The sequence below is a fragment of the Elgaria multicarinata genome, chromosome 13, assembly GCF_023053635.1.
Source record: "Elgaria multicarinata webbii isolate HBS135686 ecotype San Diego chromosome 13, rElgMul1.1.pri, whole genome shotgun sequence".
Taxonomy (NCBI): domain Eukaryota; kingdom Metazoa; phylum Chordata; class Lepidosauria; order Squamata; family Anguidae; genus Elgaria; species Elgaria multicarinata.
In genome coordinates this window covers 34,471,356-34,491,730 of record NC_086183.1, presented here as the reverse complement: position 1 = coordinate 34,491,730, position 20,375 = coordinate 34,471,356, and the positions used below count along the sequence as shown (strand labels likewise).

The 20,375-nt window shown below is 52.5% G+C and overlaps 1 protein-coding gene across 1 annotated transcript in view; it reads right to left on the bottom strand.

Moving 5' to 3' along the window:
• The window catches only part of EXOC3L2 (exocyst complex component 3 like 2), a 33,050-nt gene extending 13,469 nt beyond the window's left edge, over nt 1-19,581 (bottom strand). The window contains exons 1-6 of the mRNA XM_063139699.1: nt 19,529-19,581; nt 12,005-12,693; nt 6,244-6,889; nt 5,341-5,455; nt 2,613-2,726; nt 1,839-1,939 (exon numbers count right to left, since the gene is read on the bottom strand). Of these exons, the coding sequence (XP_062995769.1) occupies nt 1,839-1,939; nt 2,613-2,726; nt 5,341-5,455; nt 6,244-6,889; nt 12,005-12,671 (1,643 nt within the window). The 5' untranslated portion in view covers nt 12,672-12,693; nt 19,529-19,581. The remainder of the gene's footprint in view (nt 1-1,838; nt 1,940-2,612; nt 2,727-5,340; nt 5,456-6,243; nt 6,890-12,004; nt 12,694-19,528) is intronic.
• Between the last annotated feature and the right edge of the window lie 794 nt (nt 19,582-20,375).

Here is a 20,375-nt window from a genome sequence, read left to right as displayed (position 1 = left end):
AACGGCATTGTATGCACAACAATAAGGACGTTCCCTCTGGGGTGCCTGGCCCAGGGTGGCTCTCGCGCATGTGCAGGCCATGATTTGGGGCTGTACACATGCTCCCTGAAATGCACACCCTCGGGGAAACCCGCCCAGCGTGGCCTCCTTTCTCCGCTGGCTCCTGCGGGGCAAGGGACCAAGCCAGGCCTTTCCAAGCTGCCAGCTGGGACTGGGATAGTCCGGTGATGGAACGCTCTAGTCTTCCTGTGGTTCTTACAGCCTCTATGTCCCCAAAGGACACAGGATCTTTTCAGACAAATGATGACAACAACTCCCACCCACATCCCAGCTCTCCGAAACAGGCACGTCAGGAAGTGGGCCGGCTGAAAATAGCCCCGGCCTGGGCTGGGATTCTCCATCCCAAAGTCCCGACTCCTCCAGGACGTTTGTCAGAAGGCTCCACCTTGCTGGTGTTTCCTTACAAAGCGAGGGCACCGTGGCTGTTTATACACCGGGCTGAATCCTGTTCTTGGAGGGCAGTTTTTGAAATGGAAAATGGCGCACCGCTCCTCTCATCTCCGCCTCCCCCCCGGCCCCTCCCAACGTGTCATCTGAGTGTTTTCTCCCACAGGAAGCCTTGCAACAAGGGTTATTCATAGCCGCAGCGTCAGGCGCGGGATGCCAGGCCAGGGATCAGAACGACGGGGTCGTGGGTGTCCCCCACTGCCCCATTTGACGGTGCCGTGATGCGGTAGCTGAAGGAAAGAGCCGCGTCCTCGTGACGCTGCCTTCCTGCTCCGTCTGGGTTGATGTTGGCCACCGTTTCCTGCCTTCTCTTGCGTGGGATCTCCCCAGTTTAGACCGTTCGAGGTTCGGTCTGGTGGGAAGCTGCAGCTCTCCATCCTGACCACTTTTAGCCTTGCCCTCTCCTGCCTCGCGCTTCTCAGCCCTCCAAGACTTCATGCTCCGCAGGTCCCCGGGAGAGAGGCCCAGTTTCTCTTGTGGCCTACTCTGATCTCAGCCTAACCTACCTCCCAGGGTTGGGGAAGATCCACCGATGCCACCTTGAGCCCCTCAGAGAGAAGGCAGCGCAAGTGTAAGGAACAAACCAAATCTATCAATTGCATACCTTGATCAGGGCCAAGCTACACGTGAGGGGGTTTCCCAGGGATCCGCTCCCTCCCAGGGCTGGGCTGGGCTCTCGGGCATTCCAGTTTCAGGGCCAAACCGCATCAGCCCTCCCCAACCCAATACCTTCCACATATGTTGGGCTACAACTCCCATTATGCTCAGTCAGTAAGCCAATAGACATGCTGGCTGGGGATGTGGGAGTTGTAGTCCAGCACACAGTCCACATCAGGGCGGGGCGGGGCATCACGTTGGGGAAGGCTACGTCACGTTATAGTCACACTTTTTAAAAGCTGTGCACTCAGATCAGTCACTTTTATTTTATAGTGGCGGCAGCCACAGCGGCCTCATCCAGATCGGAGCCCTGCAGCAGTTTCCTGCCAGAATTCCCCGCTCCCTCCCTGGCTGTTCTTTGCCCTGAAGGTGCTGTTTGCAGTGAACAAGCCCTGCAGACCCAAACCCTTGATGCTCTGCTGAAACAACAGGTTTTGTGCAGTTGCAACAGTCAAATTACCTGAAATTCATGTGGAGACTTGAATCAAACTTTGTTTTCTTTGGGTCAAAACCGCCAGATGTGGATTGAAATATTGCTGAACGAGGGATTTGTGATTGGCATCAGACCTGGACCAAAGGGACCCTCCCCACCCCAGGGGGGCCTGAACTGCCCCCGTTGCTGGCGTTTCTGTTCTCCCGGGTGCCCCTGCCCAGCCTGATCACGGGAGCAATACCTTTGCAGGACTTCGGCCAGGCTGGTCAGGCAACAGTGGGCCATCCTCCTGCCAAAGTCTTCTGTGATCTGGGGCGCTTTGTCTGCATGAGCCTTCAACACCTGCAAAAACGGGAGAAAGACCCATGAAAAATGCCGGCCAGGGCAAGGCGTCCTGAGCGGCTTCCTGGGCATCCCCAAAGACCTGCCCCTGCACTGCGGGAGGGGACGCACCCCTGCCAAAGAGGGGGAAGTATCATGGTGTGAGAAATCAGGGGAGGCCAATGCAAGAGAGGGCAGAGAGGGCCCCTGGGATGCCCAGGGCCGAAAAGATGAGCCGCCGCCCTTTCACGGCCACAGCAATGGAATGATCCTCAGTGCAGCGCCCAGGGCTAGGGGACAAATCCTCCCTCCCCCCAGCAGGACCCCCCTGAGAACTTCAGCCCTCAGACAGAGAGGAGTTCCACCCCACCCACCCTGCAACGCGCCTTTCTTTGGTGTGCGTATTGTGCTCCCCAGGCTCAGGCACGACATCTCCTGGCCACACTGAGCATGAGTCAAACGTGACGTCCGCATGTAAGCAAACCTGGTGTCCCAGTAGGGCAAGGGAAGAAGGCAGCTGTCAAGACTGCTATGGGGTGGAGATCCTGCCCCCCATCGATCTCCAGATCCCAGCGGGGAGGGAGGAGGGGTTGATGCTGCCCCATCCCCCGGGTACCGAGACATGTGTGTGTGGCAGATGAGACTGAGCGGGAGGGACCCGTGGAAGAGCGGGGAGGACGAGAAAGTGACGCACCATGATGACTTTGCTGGACAGGCCGAACTGGAAGTCATCGCCCTCGCCGCCTTCCTCGGCCCACCGCTCCTCTTCCTTCCGCAGCTCTTGCTGCATGTCGGCGGTGATCTTTGCCTAGGGACAAGGGGCAAAACAGGCGCGTGGGTTCACAAACCCGGGAGGGCGAGGGGAGAAGTTGGCTCAGGACCGCCGCGGTTTGTCGACACGGCACGGGGACCTCTCCACGGAAAGGGAGAGCCCCCCCCCACGTTACTTTTTAATTTGCTTATGACAATTGGTACGGTGTCTTTTCTCCTACAGGCTTAATCCCTAACCCCAGAACTGTTGTTTAAAATGGATAGTGTATCCTGTTGTTTTTATATTTTTGATGGTTTTAAATTTTGTATACGTTTTAATGTCCACTGTTTTAAAACTTTTGTAAACTGCCCAGAGAGCTTCAGCTATGGGGCAGTATATAAATTTAATAAATAAATAAATAAATAAATAAAACATGCTTCAGCAGCTGCTCTGCATGAATTAGCAGGCTGTGTTGTGCCTCAGTGTTCACATGTGTGCATTTCCATGTAGAATCACAAGGCTGGAAGGAACTTCAAAGGCTATCTAGTCCAACCCCCTGCCAAAGCAGGAAATCTGCTACCACAACATCCCTGACAGGTGGGTCATCTGGCCTCTGCTTAAACACCTCCAACAATCTTGCTAGGCTGGAGTGCTGGGCTGAAAACAACAGAATGAAATTCCATAGGGATAAATGCCAAGTTCTACGTTTAGGAAATAGAAACCAAATGCACAGTTACAAGATGAGGGATACTTGGCTCAGCAATACTACAAATGAGAAGGATCTTAGAATTGTTGTAGATCACAAGCTGAATATGAGCCAACAGTGCGATATGGCTGCAAGAAAGGCAAATGCTATTTTGGGCTGCATTAATAGAAGTATAGCTTCCAAATCACGTGAGGTCCTGGTTCCTCTCTATTCGGCCCTGGTTAGGCCTCATCTAGAGTATTGCGTCCAGTTCTGGGCTCCACAATTCAAGAAGGACGTAGACAAGCTGGAGCGTGTTCAGAGGAGGGCAACCAGGATGATCAGGGGTCTGGAAACAAAGCCCTATGAAGAGAGACTGAAAGAACTGGGCATGTTTAGCCTGGAGAAGAGAAGATTGAGGGGAGACATGAGAGCACTCTTCAAATACTTAAAAGGTTGTCACACAGAGGAGGGCCAGGATCTCTTCTCGATCCTCCCAGAGTGCAGGACACGGAATAACGGGCTCAAGTTACAGGAAGCCAGATTCCAGCTGGACATCAGGAAAAACTTCCTGACTGTTAGAGCAGTACGACAATGGAACCAGTTGTCTAGGGAGGTTGTGGGCTCTCCCACCCTAGAGGCCTTCAAGAGGCAGCTGGACAACCATCTGTCAGGGATGCTTTAGGGTGGATTCCTGCATTGAGCAGGGGGTTGGACTCGATGGCCTTGTAGGCCCTTCCAACTCTGCTATTCTATGATTCTATGATACTATGAGAGACCACCAGCTTCCAAGGCTGCCTCTCCAAACTTGAACAGCCTGTACCATGATTATGTGATTTTTTGAAATGGTCAGAAGACTTATTCAATAAAGGTATTCATTCATTCATTAGGAATTCCTTCCCAATGTTTAGTCGGAACCCTTTTTCTTGTCATTTGAACCCATTGGCTGGGGTCCTACCCAAGCAGCAGAGAGAAAACTTGGCTCCATGAACTAACTGAGAGCCCTACAAGTATTTGAAGATGTCTTTCGAATCTCATCTTAAATACGTCACCCACTGAAGACCTTTCTATTTTCTCAGTATTTTAACACCCACTTTAACTTAAATTTAAACTTTGCTGTTTTAATTCCTTATTTTAATCCATATCCATTTTTCTGTGTGGTTTTATCCTGGTTGTGCCTTTTATATTGTATTTTGTATTTGTGTTTTTAGACTGCTGGTCATTTTATTATGCTTTTTGTGGTTTTAATTTTTAGGAACTGCCCAGAGAGCTTCAGCTACTGGGCGGTATAAAAATTTATTTATTTATTTATTTTATTTATTTATTACATTTTTATACCGCCCAATAGCCGAAGCTCTCTGGGCGGTTCACAAAAATTAAAACCACAAAAAACATCCAACAGGTTAAAAACACAATTACGAAATACAGTATAAAAAGCGCAACCAGGATAATGTAATAAATAATAATAATAATAATAATAATAATAATAATAATAATAATAATCTTGATCACCTCTTCTCGGATGTTGCTTGAGTCTTTCTTTCAAATATTTGTATATGAACCCTTCATCCTTTTGGGCTTTCAGGGCAATGTACAAAGAATAATCAAAGCGCATAAAAATAAACATAGAGCGGATTAAAATGCCTGGAGGAATGATTTCGCCTGGTGCCAAAAATATTGTAAGGCTGGCACTGAGAAAGGAACGAGACTTAGATTATTCATGACTAACGCATGACGGATGCTCCTCTCACAAAGGAGGCACCAGACAGGGTTTCAGCAGAAGACCTCAATATACGGGCAGATATGAGAGCAAGGCACGGCTTCTGTTTAAGGAAACTTCTAACGTTTTCAAGCATACGTGGGCATTTTTGGTTGCACTTTTGTAAATGGTATGTTTTAATTTGTTCTTGTGTTTTGTTTCTCTGGAGCCTTGCTTGGATAACAGCAAAATGAAGCTCCCCATCACTCTCCGCTATGTGCCATTACCTTCACCGCCGCGATGCAGTCCTCTTCCAGAGTTAACTGGGTCTCGAGGGAAAGCAGAGGGCCGAGCTCCCGGGCCTTGACCAGTGAAGAGATTTCTGCCCGGCCCAGAACCTCTCTGTGCAGCAAAGAGAGAGGAGGGGGGGGGAGTGAGAAGAGGAATTCCTCTGAGCAGAGGCAAGGTACAGCCCTGGAGCTTGCCCTCCAGATTGGTTCACAACCTCCATATCTTTCAAGCCTGCATGAACAGGGTAGGACCCAACCAGGCTGGTGCCTGAGGCAGAGAATCCAAATGGCACCCATTGCCTGCCTCACCGCCGTCCCCTAATTAACAGGGGACGTGAGCCACCAGGAGGTCCTCTTGCACAAGACCAGGCAAGCCAAGGATCCACATTTGGAGAAGGGGATCCATATTAGTACATCGTTTCCAGGGAGAGGCCAAGTTAGCCTGTTGTGCCAAAGCCAAGAACACGTCTTCCTGGGGCCTGCAGCAGACCATGTGTTCCCCTTTAAGGAGCCACCGGACTCTTCGTTGTTGTTTGGATAAATAGGAAGAGGAGGATGTCTTAAAAGACACTTGGCCTCCGGGGATATGAGGTGGGGAAAGCCCACCCATCCCCACACAGGTTACCCCATCAAATTGTGGGGCATTTGCCTGACTTTCTACCTTGGGGCAATTTCCTCCCCATTGTACCTGATGCTCAAGTTAGCTGCCAGGAACCCTTTCTCACCCACCACAGAGCCCTATGACACGGTTCATGCACACACGTGTGGACCACGGCTTCCACTGCCAGCAGTCCAGAAATTCTGTGGCTCCAAGGGCCAGCTGGGGAGTTGCCGCAGGCCAGCCTGAGGCCCAGCCCTCTCACCCCTTCCTCCTCCTCCTCCTCCTCCTCCTCCTCTCACCTTTGGTAGATGTTGCTGTTCCAGTCCAAGACAAAGTATAGCTCGGAGATGGTCAAGCTCTTCTGGACCACCTCGGCCAAACGCTGGGCCAGGCCCTGGTGGTAGCTGCACAGGTAGACGCTGAAGGCCTCGTACTTCTTTGGGTAGGCGTGGAGCAAGTGGAACTTCACAGCGCACAAGTCCTCCACGGCGCACTTGGCCAGGCGGTCCATCTGGGTGGCAATGGGGCTGGCTCTGCCCTCCACGCACTGGCACAACCGCTGGTTGACCAACCTGCTCACCGCCTCCGCCCACTGCTTCTTCATGGCCCGGGGTCGGGGGCCGGACCCCGCCGCCTCCGCGCCCCCCTTGGCCTGCAGCCACTTGCGGTCCGTGTCCTCCTCCTGCTCGATCACGCGGACCATGAGCTCCAGGGGCAGGGAGGTGCTCTTGGCCGCCAGGGACTCGGTGAGGACGGCCCAGAGCTCCTTCTGCAGGGCCTCGTAGAGCAAGGCCACGTCCTTGGCCATGCGGCTGCCGTCCTTGCGGAGCTCGCTGCTCTCGGGGCTCTGCTGCCCGTCCTGCTCGCACTCCGCCTCCAGTTCAATGATGTGTTCGTCGGCGATCAGCAGATCCCGTTTGTGAATCAGGCTCAGGATCTCCAGAACTGAGGGGAGGGCAGAAGAAGAAGAAGAAGAAGAAGAAGAAGAAGAAGAAGAAGAAGAAGGGGAGGTTCAAGGCGTGGGGGTGGCAGGTGCGTCTGGGGTTCGACCCAGGCATGCGCCACGCCAGGCCTCTCCTGGGTTGCATGCTGGCGCACCGTGCAAACGTGCCGCTTTGGGCTGCAGAAGAGTGGCCCAAAGAAGTGGTGCGTCCTGCATCGGACTCCAGCCACGGACAGCCCACTGGGTGGCCCTGATGCAGGCACCGGAAACCATCTTCCCCTGCCACTGGGGAGAGGATGCAGGCCAGCCAGGTGACGCTGCCCTCCCTCCAGCCCCCTTGTGATCTCTGATTTGTGATTGGCAATAATAACAAGGGGGTTCCGCTCCCCACCTCCATGGCAGGGGGGCAGAGCTTGGTGAAGGGGCGGCGTAGGGCCCGCGGAGGAGTCCAAGCCTCGACGGGCCAGATGGGCTGCCTTCACAAGCTGTGTTCGACCCGCAGGCCGGAGGCTGCTCTCCCCTGCAATAGAGGCTTCGGGGTCAGAGCTGTTACTTGGCGACCGTCTGGTTCTGACCTGGACTATCTGGCCGGCCAGCCCTTTTGCATTTGCCTCCAGATTGCCCGTCTCCCTTTCTGTTTGCCAGATACCTGCCTGCACCCTCCAGCCATGGACTGATCTTTGCTTGGACCTGCACGCGCACACGCACACGCACACACACAGCCAGCGAATGGCTCAGTTTGGGGCAGCTCCCTCTGGCCCAACGCCCTGAACCTGACCAACAGCTCCGGGAGCTCCTGGGCACAGCAGCCCCTCCCTGGAGGGCGGCGACCTGTTGCTGCCCAGCCCTGGCAGTGCCCCACCACGACTCCTGGAATGACATTGCCAGGGCATCATGCAGGCAGACACGTAACTGAAGCGACTGCTGAACTGCCATTTGCGCTATTATCTGGTGATGACCCATTGACTCCGCACACGGACGATACAGCCTTGTTCCTTCATACAAGGCATGAGATGCTTCGTTCTAAGAACGGTGAGCGGTTTCTAGGAAGCCCCGGCCCCTCGAGGACTCATCCTGACCGTGCCCAGCTCCCATTCCGCAGGCGAATGCTTCCAGGCAGGCTTCCCCTGGCCCCAGCACCTCTCCTGATTGGAGCCACATCAACTGCTGGTGCCACCTGGAGAAGCAAAGGCTTCGTGCGCTGGGTGGAGGCGTGTGCGTGTGTTGGCTCTTTGGGTGTTGAGTCTGTTGTTCCAGCGATGCGTGCAGCCAAGTGGAGGCGACGGGAATGAGAAAACGGGCTCTTGGCCAGAGTCCTCAGCTCTCCCGGTCCTACAAACATGTTGTTTAACTTATTGCTTCCGTTAACGGCCTCCTCTGTGTATTTATAAAGTGGCCTTCCACTGCCCTGTGTGGAAAGGCAGCTGGGCCCAGGGACCATCTCTGCACGGAACGGCTGCCACGCACGAGAGGCACCTGGGCGACCCCTGCCGATAGGGGACTGCTGGCCCTCGGGGGCCGGCAAGTGCTGCGTTCTGCGCAGTATCTTCCCCCAGTCAAAAAGTTGTTAGCATGGGTCTGTCCAGGCCTGTCAAATCGGGGTTAAGAATGACTGATCATTGGAGGTTGTCCTGGCTTTTGTGCCGTTCACACACACACACTCCAACCCATTCTAAAAGGTTGAGATGCCTTCTCCAAAGGCTTCCTCACTAGGCCACCAGAGTTCCAAGCTACAATATGTTGGTAATCCTGACCCCTAAAGGTTCTGCACACGTCCGGGCCCGATTCAAAGTGCTGGTACTAACATACAAAGCCCTAAATGGCTTGGGGCCAGGTTATTTGAAGGAACGCCTCCTCCCATATGTACCTGCCCAGACCTCAAGATCATCCACAGGGGCCCTTCTCCGTGAGCCCCTGCCAAAGGAAGTGAGGCAGGTGGCTACTAGGAGCAGGGCCTTCTCCGCTGTGGCACCCCAGCTGTGGAACGAGCGCCCCAGAGAGGTCCACCTGGCGCCTACACTGTACTCCTTTCGTTGCCAGCTTAAGACCTTTTTATTTTCTCAGTATTTAAACACTTAATTTTAACTTAAATTTAAATTTTACTGTTCTAATTCTGTATTTGAATCTTATATCAATTTCTGCTGTGTGGTTTTATCCATAGAACCAGTTACCTAGGGAGGTGGTGGGCTCTCCCACCCTGGAGGCCTTCAAGAGGCAGCTGGACAACCACCTGTCAGGGATGCTGTAGGGCGGATTCCTGCATTGAGCGGGGGTTGGACTCGATGGCCTTGTAGGCCCCTTCCAACTCTGCTATTCTATGATTCTATGTATCTATGGTTGTGCTTTTTATACCGTATTTTGTATTTGTGTTTTTAGACTATTGGTTGTTTTATTATGGTTTTAATTTCTGTGAACCGCCCAGACCGCTTCGGCTATTGGGCGGTATAAAAATGCAATAAATAAATAAATAATTTAAACTGGCCTTCCCCAACCAGGTGCCCTCTAGACGAGCAGCTGGTGGGGCACTATGGGAACAGAGTGCTGGACTAGGTGGGCCCCGTGGTCTGATCCAGACTCAGGGCTCTTCTGGTGCCCTTACCTTGGAGGGGAAGCAAGGAACGAGAAGGAAAGACGTCGCAGCCAGCCAAGTGCGAGGGAAGGAGGGCTGAGAATGGCAAGAAAGGAGATGAAAAGGGCAAGCGGGCTGAGGCCAAGGTCAAGGGGAAGCGCTGGGGGCTGCTGCCGCTGCCCCTTCCGACCATGGCAACGGACCCCTCGCCTTCCTCCACCTGGGAAGAACAAGCAGGCAGTGGTAGCAGGGACTGGAGAGCCTCGGCGTGTGGAGTGGGGAAGAACCGGTGCAATTGAGGTGAGCAGCCCGGAGAGGATGAGAAGGCCAGAGGGGAAATTAGAAAGAAAGAGAAAAGGTTAATATTTTTAACTACAACCACTGGGAATAGAGAGGAAGGGGATGCGAGAGGGAAGCGTCGTATTGCCTCCCTGGACCAGCAGACGGGTCTTTCGTCCCCAGCCCTACCTGGAGAGGCTTCCTGGGGACCGAAACGAGGCGCTTCGGCACACAAAGCAGGCGCTTCGCCATGGAGTTACGGCGCCTTTGCTTTCTTCTCAGCTTTCAGATGAAGCATCGCTGGTCTTGCCAACGAATTTGTTCATCCGTAGAAGGCAAGACGCAGGGCCAGAAGAGCAGAGGGGTGGGACATTGTTCCAGAAGAGCTGGGGTGGGGTGGGGTGGGGTGGGGTGGGGTGGGGTAGATCTGTGGGTGGCTGCTGCATTTCTTTAATCTAGGGTGATGATGAGGCTATCATTGATGAATTGTTCCAGGCGCTGAAACGCTAGGAGAGGAAGGAAGGTGCGTTCCAGGCTTCTGAACCAAAGTTGAATTAGTTTTGCATATTTCCCAGTTTGCGCTGCTTCCCCCAGAACTCTGTGAGGCGGTCCTTTCCTTCCCCCTGGGCACATTCTCCAGCAAGGTCAACGGGCCACTTTTCACGGAGGCTCCTGCAATCAGGAGGGGGGCAATCAGGCTGGAACAATGAGCGGAGGACAAAACAGCCCCCGCCCCCGCCCCGCTCATTAGCCCCACTCAGTCATAACCTGAGTAAACAGGCGAGTCCTGGAGGTCAATGAAAATCAGGAGTCTTGTTTCGGTCCCTTGGGAAGGACTTTGCAGACAGCCAAGGATTCCTTATCACAGCACGGCTTTCAACAGCCGAACATTAAGCATTAGATAAGAGAGCGGCTGATTCTCAGGGAATAGAACCGTTCCTGTGGGGTGCTGTGCCCAGGTGGGTCCTGTGGAAACCATTTCAAATTTGCAGCGCACATCTCCTCGCTATTCCAGCGCACCCTTCAACAGCGAGGTCGCACAAGTCTACCAGCGGTGTCCTGCCCTCTAGTATTTCACAGTATTTTGAAAAAAGGAGACACGTCTGCAATGCCCCCATTCTCACACTAACATTTGCCACCTGAGGCCCAGCCTCGTATTACAAATTGTTGAAAACTCTATGCTGCCCATGGTATGCGCTGCCTGTTTACTCCACCACAACCTGTCCTCCACGGATTTAAAAGCTAAAACGGCATTGGTTCTTTCTGTTAAAGATACGGTACAAAAGCATACCTGCCTGACGATATGGTACTGCCGTTCAAAATATAACCTGGCATTTTCATTGTCTGCTGAGAAAGGCTGTGGCCTCCAGGGTGCCTTGGTGTTCACACGCAAGCACTGAACTTGCTCCTACACATCCACACGGCAACATAACGTCTAGAGCAGCCTCCCCTGGTTTGGTGCTGTCCAGATGTGTTAGACTGCAACACCCATAGAACCATAGAATAGTAGAGTTGGAAGGGGCCTATAAGACCATCAAGTCCAACCCCCTGCTCAATGCAGGAATCCACCTTAAAGCATCCCTGGCAGCTGCCTCTTGAAGGCCTCTCGTGTGGGAGAGCCCACCACCTCACTAGGTTATTGGTTCCATTGTCATACTGCTCTTACAGTCAGGAGGTTTTTCCTGATGTCCTGCCGGAATCTGGCTTCCTGTCACTTGAGCCCATGACTCCGTGTCCTGCACTCTGGGAGGATCGAGAAGAGATCCTGGCCCTCCTCATTCCCACTCAGATGGAGGGCACCAGTTTGGGAAGGCTGTTCTGCAGCCTCTGCTGGTGAAGCAGCTGAACCCTGGAGAATGAGAACTCCCCCATCTCACAGTAACAAAATGTCAACAAGGTGAAAATCGGGACAGGTCCCAGCAAAGAGGGGCAGCCGGCCTGTGAGCGTTAAATTACTGCAGTTCCCAGGCGGTAAATGGGAGTAAACTGTTCGTAAAGTGAGATGCAAATACACCTTGTGATTAAGCAGAGGCAACGTAAGTGGGCCAACATAATATTAGGAAGGAGACGGTGCTGTATTGTTATGGATATTGTGTTTTTAATTCTTTATGCTCCTTGTAAGCTGCCTTGTATCAAAGCGCTGGGCTAAGGGCCGTCGGCAACAAGGACTTGCATGCAGGTGAGCAGCCTAGTAAGGCGTTGCCCTAAAAGGCAGCGGTTGTGCTGGCCGGCCGGCCGGCCTTCTGGCTAGGACCAGTCCCAGACTCACCTGAGAGCGGCTCCTTGGGCTTGGCCTCCGCTTCCTCCACCACGGGCACCACGGCCTCCACCTGGTTGAGCTTCTCCACCAGCGATGCCCTGCGCACCTTCCCCGCCAGCCCAATCTTGAGGAAGGGCATGCGCTTCACGGTGTCCGCCCCGCCGTTCTCCTTCTCAGCCAGGCCGCAGTCCAGGCTGTAGAGGCTCTCCTTGCGGCGCCCGTTGAAGCGCTGCAGCAGGCTGAAGTCCTCCGAGCAGCGGCGCTTCTTCCTCTGGCCCCCATTGCCGTCCGTCAAGGGCATCATCATCCTCCCCAGGAAGGACTTCCTGTCGGAGCCCTTCTCGCCGCTGGGGGACTTCTTGTCGCCGCCCTTCTTGCCCAGGCGGAACGGGGATAGCCCCACCAGCCTCTCCAGGGTCGCCCGGCGCCTGTAATGCCCGTCGGGGCTACCGTTGAAAAGGCCCCGCTCAAAACCCCCTCTCCCAGCCTCCGGGGAAGGGTTTCTGCTGCTGTCGGGGGAGGCGCTTCCCAGGAACGAGTCTCGCTCATTCTCTTCGAGGTCTTCTTCGAAGGGGTTGGCGCCCGGGCTCGCGTTTTCCAGAATCAGCGTCCCGCCGTTGCCACCAGCGTCTCCGTTGGCCATCTTGGGCTTGTAGGGGTTCTTAAGGACTGGCATGGCAGCCGCTGTTTCTCGGGACCTGGGGACAGAAAGGGCCCTGGGTCAGGTTCTGCTAGAAGGGCACGAGAAGGGAGCTATGGGGAGGCCTTGGCTCTCATTTCCCCTGAGCCCGGTTTCAGGGCGGAGCAGAACCAAACTCAGATCTGAAGAAATTTCAAAAACTCACCTCCTCCACCCCCATCCGCTTTTGAAATCAAAATCTTACTTCCATCTCGAGCTGGGGATTGGTTTCTTTTGAAGGTCGGCCTCCACATTCAAAATGTGAGTGTTTGGTTTTGCCATTGGGTTCAAAGGAAACAGGAGGAGGGGTGAGCTCCAGGGTGCCCTGGCGTGGTGAGGGCTGGAAAATTCCTTTTCACCCAGAGCAAAGTGCACCATGGGAGGGGAGGGGAGAGGCTGTGGGCTGAGGGGGGACCGTTTTCCTAACAGACCCCATCCGTAACGCACACATGTGCGTCCAGCTGAGGGGAGCAACCCGCAGGGCTCGACTGGCCCGAGAGGGACCAAGCAGCTCAGGAAGGGACCCCTCTCCATCCCCACATGCCTGCTGCCCCCATCCAGGTCTTCCAGCACACCGGCTCTGCCCCACATCTGCGATGGACGGTCTGGGCAGCCTTGGGCAAGCAAACGGGCAGCTCCCTCCGAGAACCATCTCCGGGTGGTGTAGAAAAGTGACCAAGCTAATGGGGTTGCTAGCGGAGTGAGGCGTTTTATTAGTTCGCAAAACCATTTAAAAGCTGCTATATAAATGGTTAGTAGCAAGCGTTTGGGTGCAGAGGGGCGTTTCCTGACTCAGGCACACCAGGGAGCAGGAGGGAGGCCGCCCCAAAGAGAGGGCAAGCAGTTCAGGCAGGCAGCTTGACCCTTGCACGGCAGCACAGGGGCAGGAAACTCCCCCCCCCCCGGAAAAGATGCTTCGGGAGAGGGAGGGAGCTGGGCTGAGCGATGGCCGCAGCGTTCAAGACACCCTACCTGAATCTCCTGCTTCTGTCGCGGAAGGAGAGAGGCTTTCTCGCTGTGGCTCCCCCCTCCCACCAGCTGATCCACCAGGGGTGTGTGTAGGTGTGCATGGGTGTGTGTTTCTCTCCAATGACCAGCTGATGGTAGCTGTACCTGCAAGACTTGTACCACCCCTGCCATGTGACTGCTTTCTCTTTAACCGGCCCACTTCCCAGGAAGGGAGTTGCAGGGAGAACACTAGAAACACAATCCCTGAAAGGAAGACAAGGGAGCCCAGCTGGACACAAATTATTGTCCTGTCAGTAGAAAAAGTAAAGAAAATGAAGCTGATCCAACGACTGGGTCAAAGCAGCCTGTAGGGCCAGGTGGAGAGACCCGGAGGGGCCGGGTCCAACTGGATCTAGTTCCTACCAGGCAGGGCAGGGCGATGGGCACCTGGTGCCGCACCTCCCTTTGACAGGCCCTGGCAGTTAAAATACAGGTGTATGGGGGGGGAGCTGGGCATGTTACAAGAACATGCGCTCCGTCCGGCGCCTGTCCTGCTTGCTGTCCTTTACGGTATCACAAGGCTCACCTGTGGCTCTGGTGCTGCACTCTGATATTTGAGAGAATAAAACAGGCTTTGTTTGTGACCAAGCCATGGAATGGAGGCAGAGCAGGGAAACTGACCAGGGCACATGAAAGGAAGCAGAACTCACATCACAAGTACGAAGAACGTTTATGCCCTCCTCCACGCCAACTGGCATTTAGAGGCAGAGTGGGCCAGTTCAGACAGTCAAACACCCCAGCATGGCTTGTTTAAGCTACAGTGAACTGCAGCATGCGCTGGTCAGCATTGTGCATATTCAATCCCCACGTGGGGGTCATTGTGTTGTCTGAACCCAATGGGGGTGGGTTATTTGGAGGTTAAACAACCTTCACATAACCCATGGTCTTTTGTAGGCTCCGTGTCTCTAAACCAAGAGGGCCTCATCCTCTTTTAAAGCTGTGTTATGTCGGGGGTCATCACTTCATCTTGTGGTTGTGAATCCCACAAATCCCCAAAGTAACATTGAAGGGATAGCTATCTCCACTGTAGCCAGCTCGTGAGCACTCCAGGGACTCAAGGTTGAGAGCGCTGGGATGGATGGGCTTTGGGCCGGATACAGCCTGACCCAGTTGGTACTCGCTTACGAATGCCGTCAGACAAACTTAGGTGTGGTAGAACGGACCCACGCCTGCCATCACCAGGTGTGTATTGCTTCATGTCTCCAGCAGACCTCAATAAGTGTCTTATGTGGTCATTCCGTACCTCCCCAACCTTGTAAGGTAGATCATTAACATTCCCAGTTAACGGGTGGAGATCTGATCCTGAAAGTGACGCTCAGGTGGTTCCAGCACAGCGGCTGGGTTACAACCAAACCCCCCAGATCCAAGACTGAGGGTTTCTGTACCCATGGCACATAAAAATGAATGCCTTTCGCGCTCTTCATGTGTTTAAAATTATTTTTAGATCACCTTTAAGGGTGAAATCCCCTCAAGGTGGCCCAGCTGTGTCCATTCTGCAGCTGTCACACATACATGGGCGAGAATCCAGTTTAAAAGGATCTCTCTTCCCACTTTTTCTCACGTTAACATTAACCCATGTAGGCAAACAGTCCGTGTGACGCTCTTGGGAGCTTTTTCCCTGCTGTGCGCCATCGAGGAGTTGCAGTCCAGCGATATCTGGAGAGCCACATGTGCCACACACACACATACACACACACTCTAATGGGACGTCCCGGTGGTTCTTCCTGCTCCGGCTGTGCCCAGGGGTGGGGGAAGGGTGTGAGGCTGACCCCCTGGAAGGAGCCCAGGCTGTGCTTCTCCTTCCCGCACGGCTGACATTTCAGGAGGCCCTGAGTCATGCCCACCCACCCCCAGGCTACATAGCAGTTGCGGGAGACAAGGAAATTACACACCAGGATGGAAATGCAGGAAACAGCCTTTTCTTGTGTGAAACACACAGACAGCCCAAGCAGCAGCAAAGGAAAAGCCCATCAGCTACGACACTTCACACTGCTCAGTTTTCTCTGTCTCTTTGGGCAGGACATTGTTTGCATTTCAGGAAGTCAGACATTCCTGCAAGGCATATTTCTGATTTGGAAGTCCCCCCTCCTCATAATCCCAGACATAGAGATGGTTGTGGTTACTGATTGGTGAAGGGAAAGCACTCTCCACATGTTCAAAAGAATTCTCATGAGTACATTATCTGGGGGCGGGCAGGAGCCATCTTAGTCCATTGCAGCAAAACCCACAAGGATCTTTAAAAAGTAGCAGGTTTAAATCTTCCCTGGCAAAAAATGTTAGTCTTTAACAAGCCTCTCTGTTATGCATCTCTGGGGCTGAACTCTGGGCAGCCCAGCTGAAATGAAGCCCCATTTGGACACACAGAACTTTCTGAACTGACCTCTCTTTCCCTTTTTGTGTTTGAATAGCAGCGCCCGTGCGCTAGGTGCTGTACAAAATTTAGAAGGGAATGCTGTCCTCCACGAAGAGTGCTTGCAATCTGCACTCGACAGACAGATCAGGGCGGGGAGGGAAGGTTCTGCTGCTTGGAAGAAGCAGGTGAATGTGGAAAGGTTCAGGCAATCCTTTGTGGGATAAATGACTCTTCAAGGAAAGGCTTGAAGGACGAAGGTAGTGAGATTATTCATGGACTATTATCATTCCATGGTTCTACAGTGTTTCTAGAATGTTTCTAGAATGTTTACATCACTTTATGCCAAGTGCTAACCAAGTGTTAACAAATGATTTGATCATTTTTGTCTGTCTCTTCTGCCAAGACTCTTGTTCATGCATTGGTTATTTCTCGGTTGGACTACTGCAACCTTCTTCTCACTGGCCTTCCTTCCTCTCACATCAGTTCTTTGGTTTCTGTTCACCACTCTGCTGCTAAGATCATCTTCTTGGCTCGCCGCTCTGACCATGTTACTCCACTTCTGAAATCTCTTCATTGGCTTCCAATTCACCTCAGTCCAATATAAACTTCTCCTGTTGACCTACAAAGCTTTTCACAGTCCAGCTCCTTCCTATCTTTCCTCTCTCATCTCACACTATTGCCCCGCTCGTGCTCTTCACTCCTCTGATGCCATGTTTCTCACCTGCCCAAGGGTCTCTCCTTCCCTTGCTCGGCTTCGTCCATTTTCTTCCGCTGCCCCTTACGCCTGGAACGCTCTTCCAGAACATTTGCGAACTACAAGTTCAATCGCAGCTTTTAAAGCTCAGCTAAAAACTTTTCTTTTTTCTAAAGCTTTTAAAACTTGATTTTGATCTGACTTTTATACTGTTAGTTTTACTCTACCCTGTGCCTGTTTGGTGCATTCTCTTCCCCTTCTTATTGTTTTATTATGATTCTATTGGAATGTAAGCCTATGCGGCAGGGTTTTGCTATTTTATTGTTTTACTCTGTACAGCACCATGTACACGGATGGTGATATAAATAAATAAATAAATAAACAATGAGTGTTACAAGTTGTTAGCAAAGGCAGCTTGCTAAATCTGCCCACAAAGATTACTAGCCCATGAACCATTTTACTGGCCAGACGGGCTGCACACACCAGCAGAATACCCAGTTTTGGCAACTCTTCACTACCCGTCTGTATGCAGGCAAGCCGTGCGCACCACAGGCGACCAGGCTTTGCAGACCTGTGCGGGAGGATGGTCAGCGGCAAGGAAAGAGCTGCCAAAGTGAGGCTGGAGTGAAAAGCAGCAGCAGCAGCAGCAGCAAAGTGAGTCTGGGTGAGACACTGAAAGCAGGAAAGTGCCCTGCTAATAACCAAAGAGCCCTTCTGGATCAAATGAAAGTTCCACCTAGCTGAGTATCTTGATTCCTACAGCAACCAACACAGCATATCTCTGGGACGCAGCCCACAGTGGGGCTGAAACACAATTCCTTCCTTATTTTGCGTCTATCAGTAACTGGCACTGAGAAATACACTGCCACTGACTAGAGATGGAAAAGAACTAGAAAACGGTGTCCGGGGTGGGTGGGATTTTCCTCCTTCCCTCCCATTTTTATCCAAGCCTTCACATCTCTGAACATGGATGCTTCATACAGCCAACATGAGCAGCCTTATTCTCCGTGAATGTGTCCAATTCTTCCTTAAAGACATCTCAGCGAGTGGCAATCACCCACATCTTGTGGCAGCCAGTTCCAACAACTTCTCTCAGTTTCTTGGTCTGTTGCAGCTCTCTATTATCTTTACATAGATATCAAGCCATTTTATGTCGTTATCTATTCCTGGGAGCTGAGGAGGGATATGACATAAGGCTCATCGTGCAAAAAAAATGTTTCTTGAAACCAAATACAGGGGCAGCGGGGCCTGGGGAGGGAGCCCGCTGAACCCCTTAAATGCTGAACATCAGAAGAGCCCTGAGTCTGGATCAGACCACCGGTCCCTCTAGTCCAGCATTCTGTTCACACAGTGGCTGCCCCGAGGAAACCCACAAACGGGACATGGGTGCAACAGCAGCCTCCTACCCATGTTCCCCAGCAACTGGTGCACGTAGGCACACTGCCTCTGATACACTGGCACACCTCTATCATGTCTCCCCTGGTCTCTAAAGGCCAACTTCTGTATACAATCCTTCCAGTGTTGGCGAGTGTGTTTGTGTGCTTGATGACAGCCCCACATTTTTTAGGGGTGCCAGTGAATGAGGAGGCAATCTAAATGATGCCCAGATCCTGCGCTGCCAGTCTGTAAAGCAGAAACCATTGGGCAGCGACAAGCATGACAGTTCAGCTGGGATCACACCAGAGTTCCCATAGCAAAGACATAATGTATAGATGCTGCACAGGTGTGCACACACAACTTCAGAAGCACATATAATTTGGTGTTTAAAACTCTGGTGGTATGACATCCACACATCACATGTTTGCGGGAGGAAACACCAGTGTAACTTCATTGTTTTCCACTGCAACCCTATTGTGTGAGAACCGCCTGTGGTTCCGTGCCCTTACAGAAGGCTGTGAGCAGGACTGGAAGGACCCCCACCCCAGTCCCTAAAAATGTGATACTAGCACCTATAAATGTTCATATGTCGTCGTCGTCCCTCACCCCGGCCCATTTTGTATGACTCTGACCTCTAGAAATGTAAAACGCTTTTCCAGCCCTTGATGAAATCAGACTTGTGTTTGGAAAAAGTAAAAGAAGAAAATATTTTGGGTCACTAAAAAGCATGGCCCTGTAAGACTGCACAGAGGAAAACCAGGGGAATGCTTGTAACCCTGTGATGCATTACTGCTGAACCCACCCACCCCCAGTAAGTGGAGGGCTCTATTCTGCAGTAGCCTGCCTTTTGCTGATTTAAAGGTCAGCAGGCTGATTGTCCTTGGAGTTAAACATATACTAGAAAAGTGTAATTGTCCTTCGTATCTCATTAACAGTCCAAAGCGTAGCTCTACAGCTGCATATGGGCAATGGCAGAATGCGTGCTCTGCACATGCGGACAAGATGCACACACACACACACACACACAGAGATTGAGAGAGAGAGAGAGAGAGAGAGAGGAGAAGGAGCGAGGGCTGGGAGCTGGACCCTGAAGAACAAGAAGGCTAACATCTCACCCTAACACAATTCTAACAAAGCATCTCCAAGAGGCAAAAGTAGACACAAAATAAGGATTGTGATTTCCCAGGGCACTTTTCAAAAAGGAGGGACTGCTGCTGCCCTGGAAAGCCGTTGGGCAACATCCTTGGAAAACAGCGTAGAAGGATATTCAGCAATATTGGAATTGAGCTGTAAATGCTCACCTGAGAAATATGTGGTTTCACACTCCAGAAACCACATATTTGCCAAGCAACTTTTCAAGGGGACCCTGAGATACTGCAGGAAGAGAGAGGGAGAGGGAGGGAGAGACCATGGGGACCCTACCTTCGCGTGCTCTTTGGGGTGACTCCAGCGCTCAGTCCATGCTCTGCTTGCAGGATGCAGCTGCCACAGTCTCCAGGCAGTCTGTCAGATCTGTGGTTCTTCAGGAAGGTGCTGATGGGTGATGCTGAGGATGGGGGAGGGTGGTTTTTTTTAGAGGAAGCCCCTCCCTTGGTTAATCAAGCCAAGGAGGAGGCTGTTACTCAAAAAACACTCTTTTATATAATCTCTCGACAAGCAGCCCCTTGTTACAGTGAGCCCTGCTGAGTCCGGATGCAGTGACCAGTGGAGCCTCGAGGTCATTTTGAGGAAGAGAAAGAAATGACAACTTTGGGTCCCGCCCACCTGATGCCAAGCCAGAGCTGAGCGCTGGATCCTGGCTTTCCAGTCACAAAGCTAAGAACTGAAGTGCGTGAAGTCATAGTAAAGGGTGCTTCTGACTATGAGGAGAGGGCCCTTCCTCGCAAATGAGTGACCACAATCACCCTTATGCATTTGGGATTAGGGGATAAGGATTTCCCCCTAATCAGAGCATTCTAGGTTTCCGGGGAGGGATGGTGGTGGTCAATTTCTACAGAAACATGACTTTAAAAAAAAAAAAGGAGGAGGAGGAGGAGGAGGAGGACTGGGAGCAATTTGCGCAGATACGGAGGCCACAGCTAGACCTAAGGTTTATCCTGGGATCATCCAGGGTTCGCCCCCGCCTGAGCCCTGGATCCCCTGTGTGTCACCTAGATGAACAGGTTTGACCCCTGGACGATCCCGGGATAAACCTTCGGTCTAGCTATGGCCGGAGTGAAGGGATGCCCAGTCGTTGCTTTTAGACAAGTGGGGTGTGCCCTCACTTTCT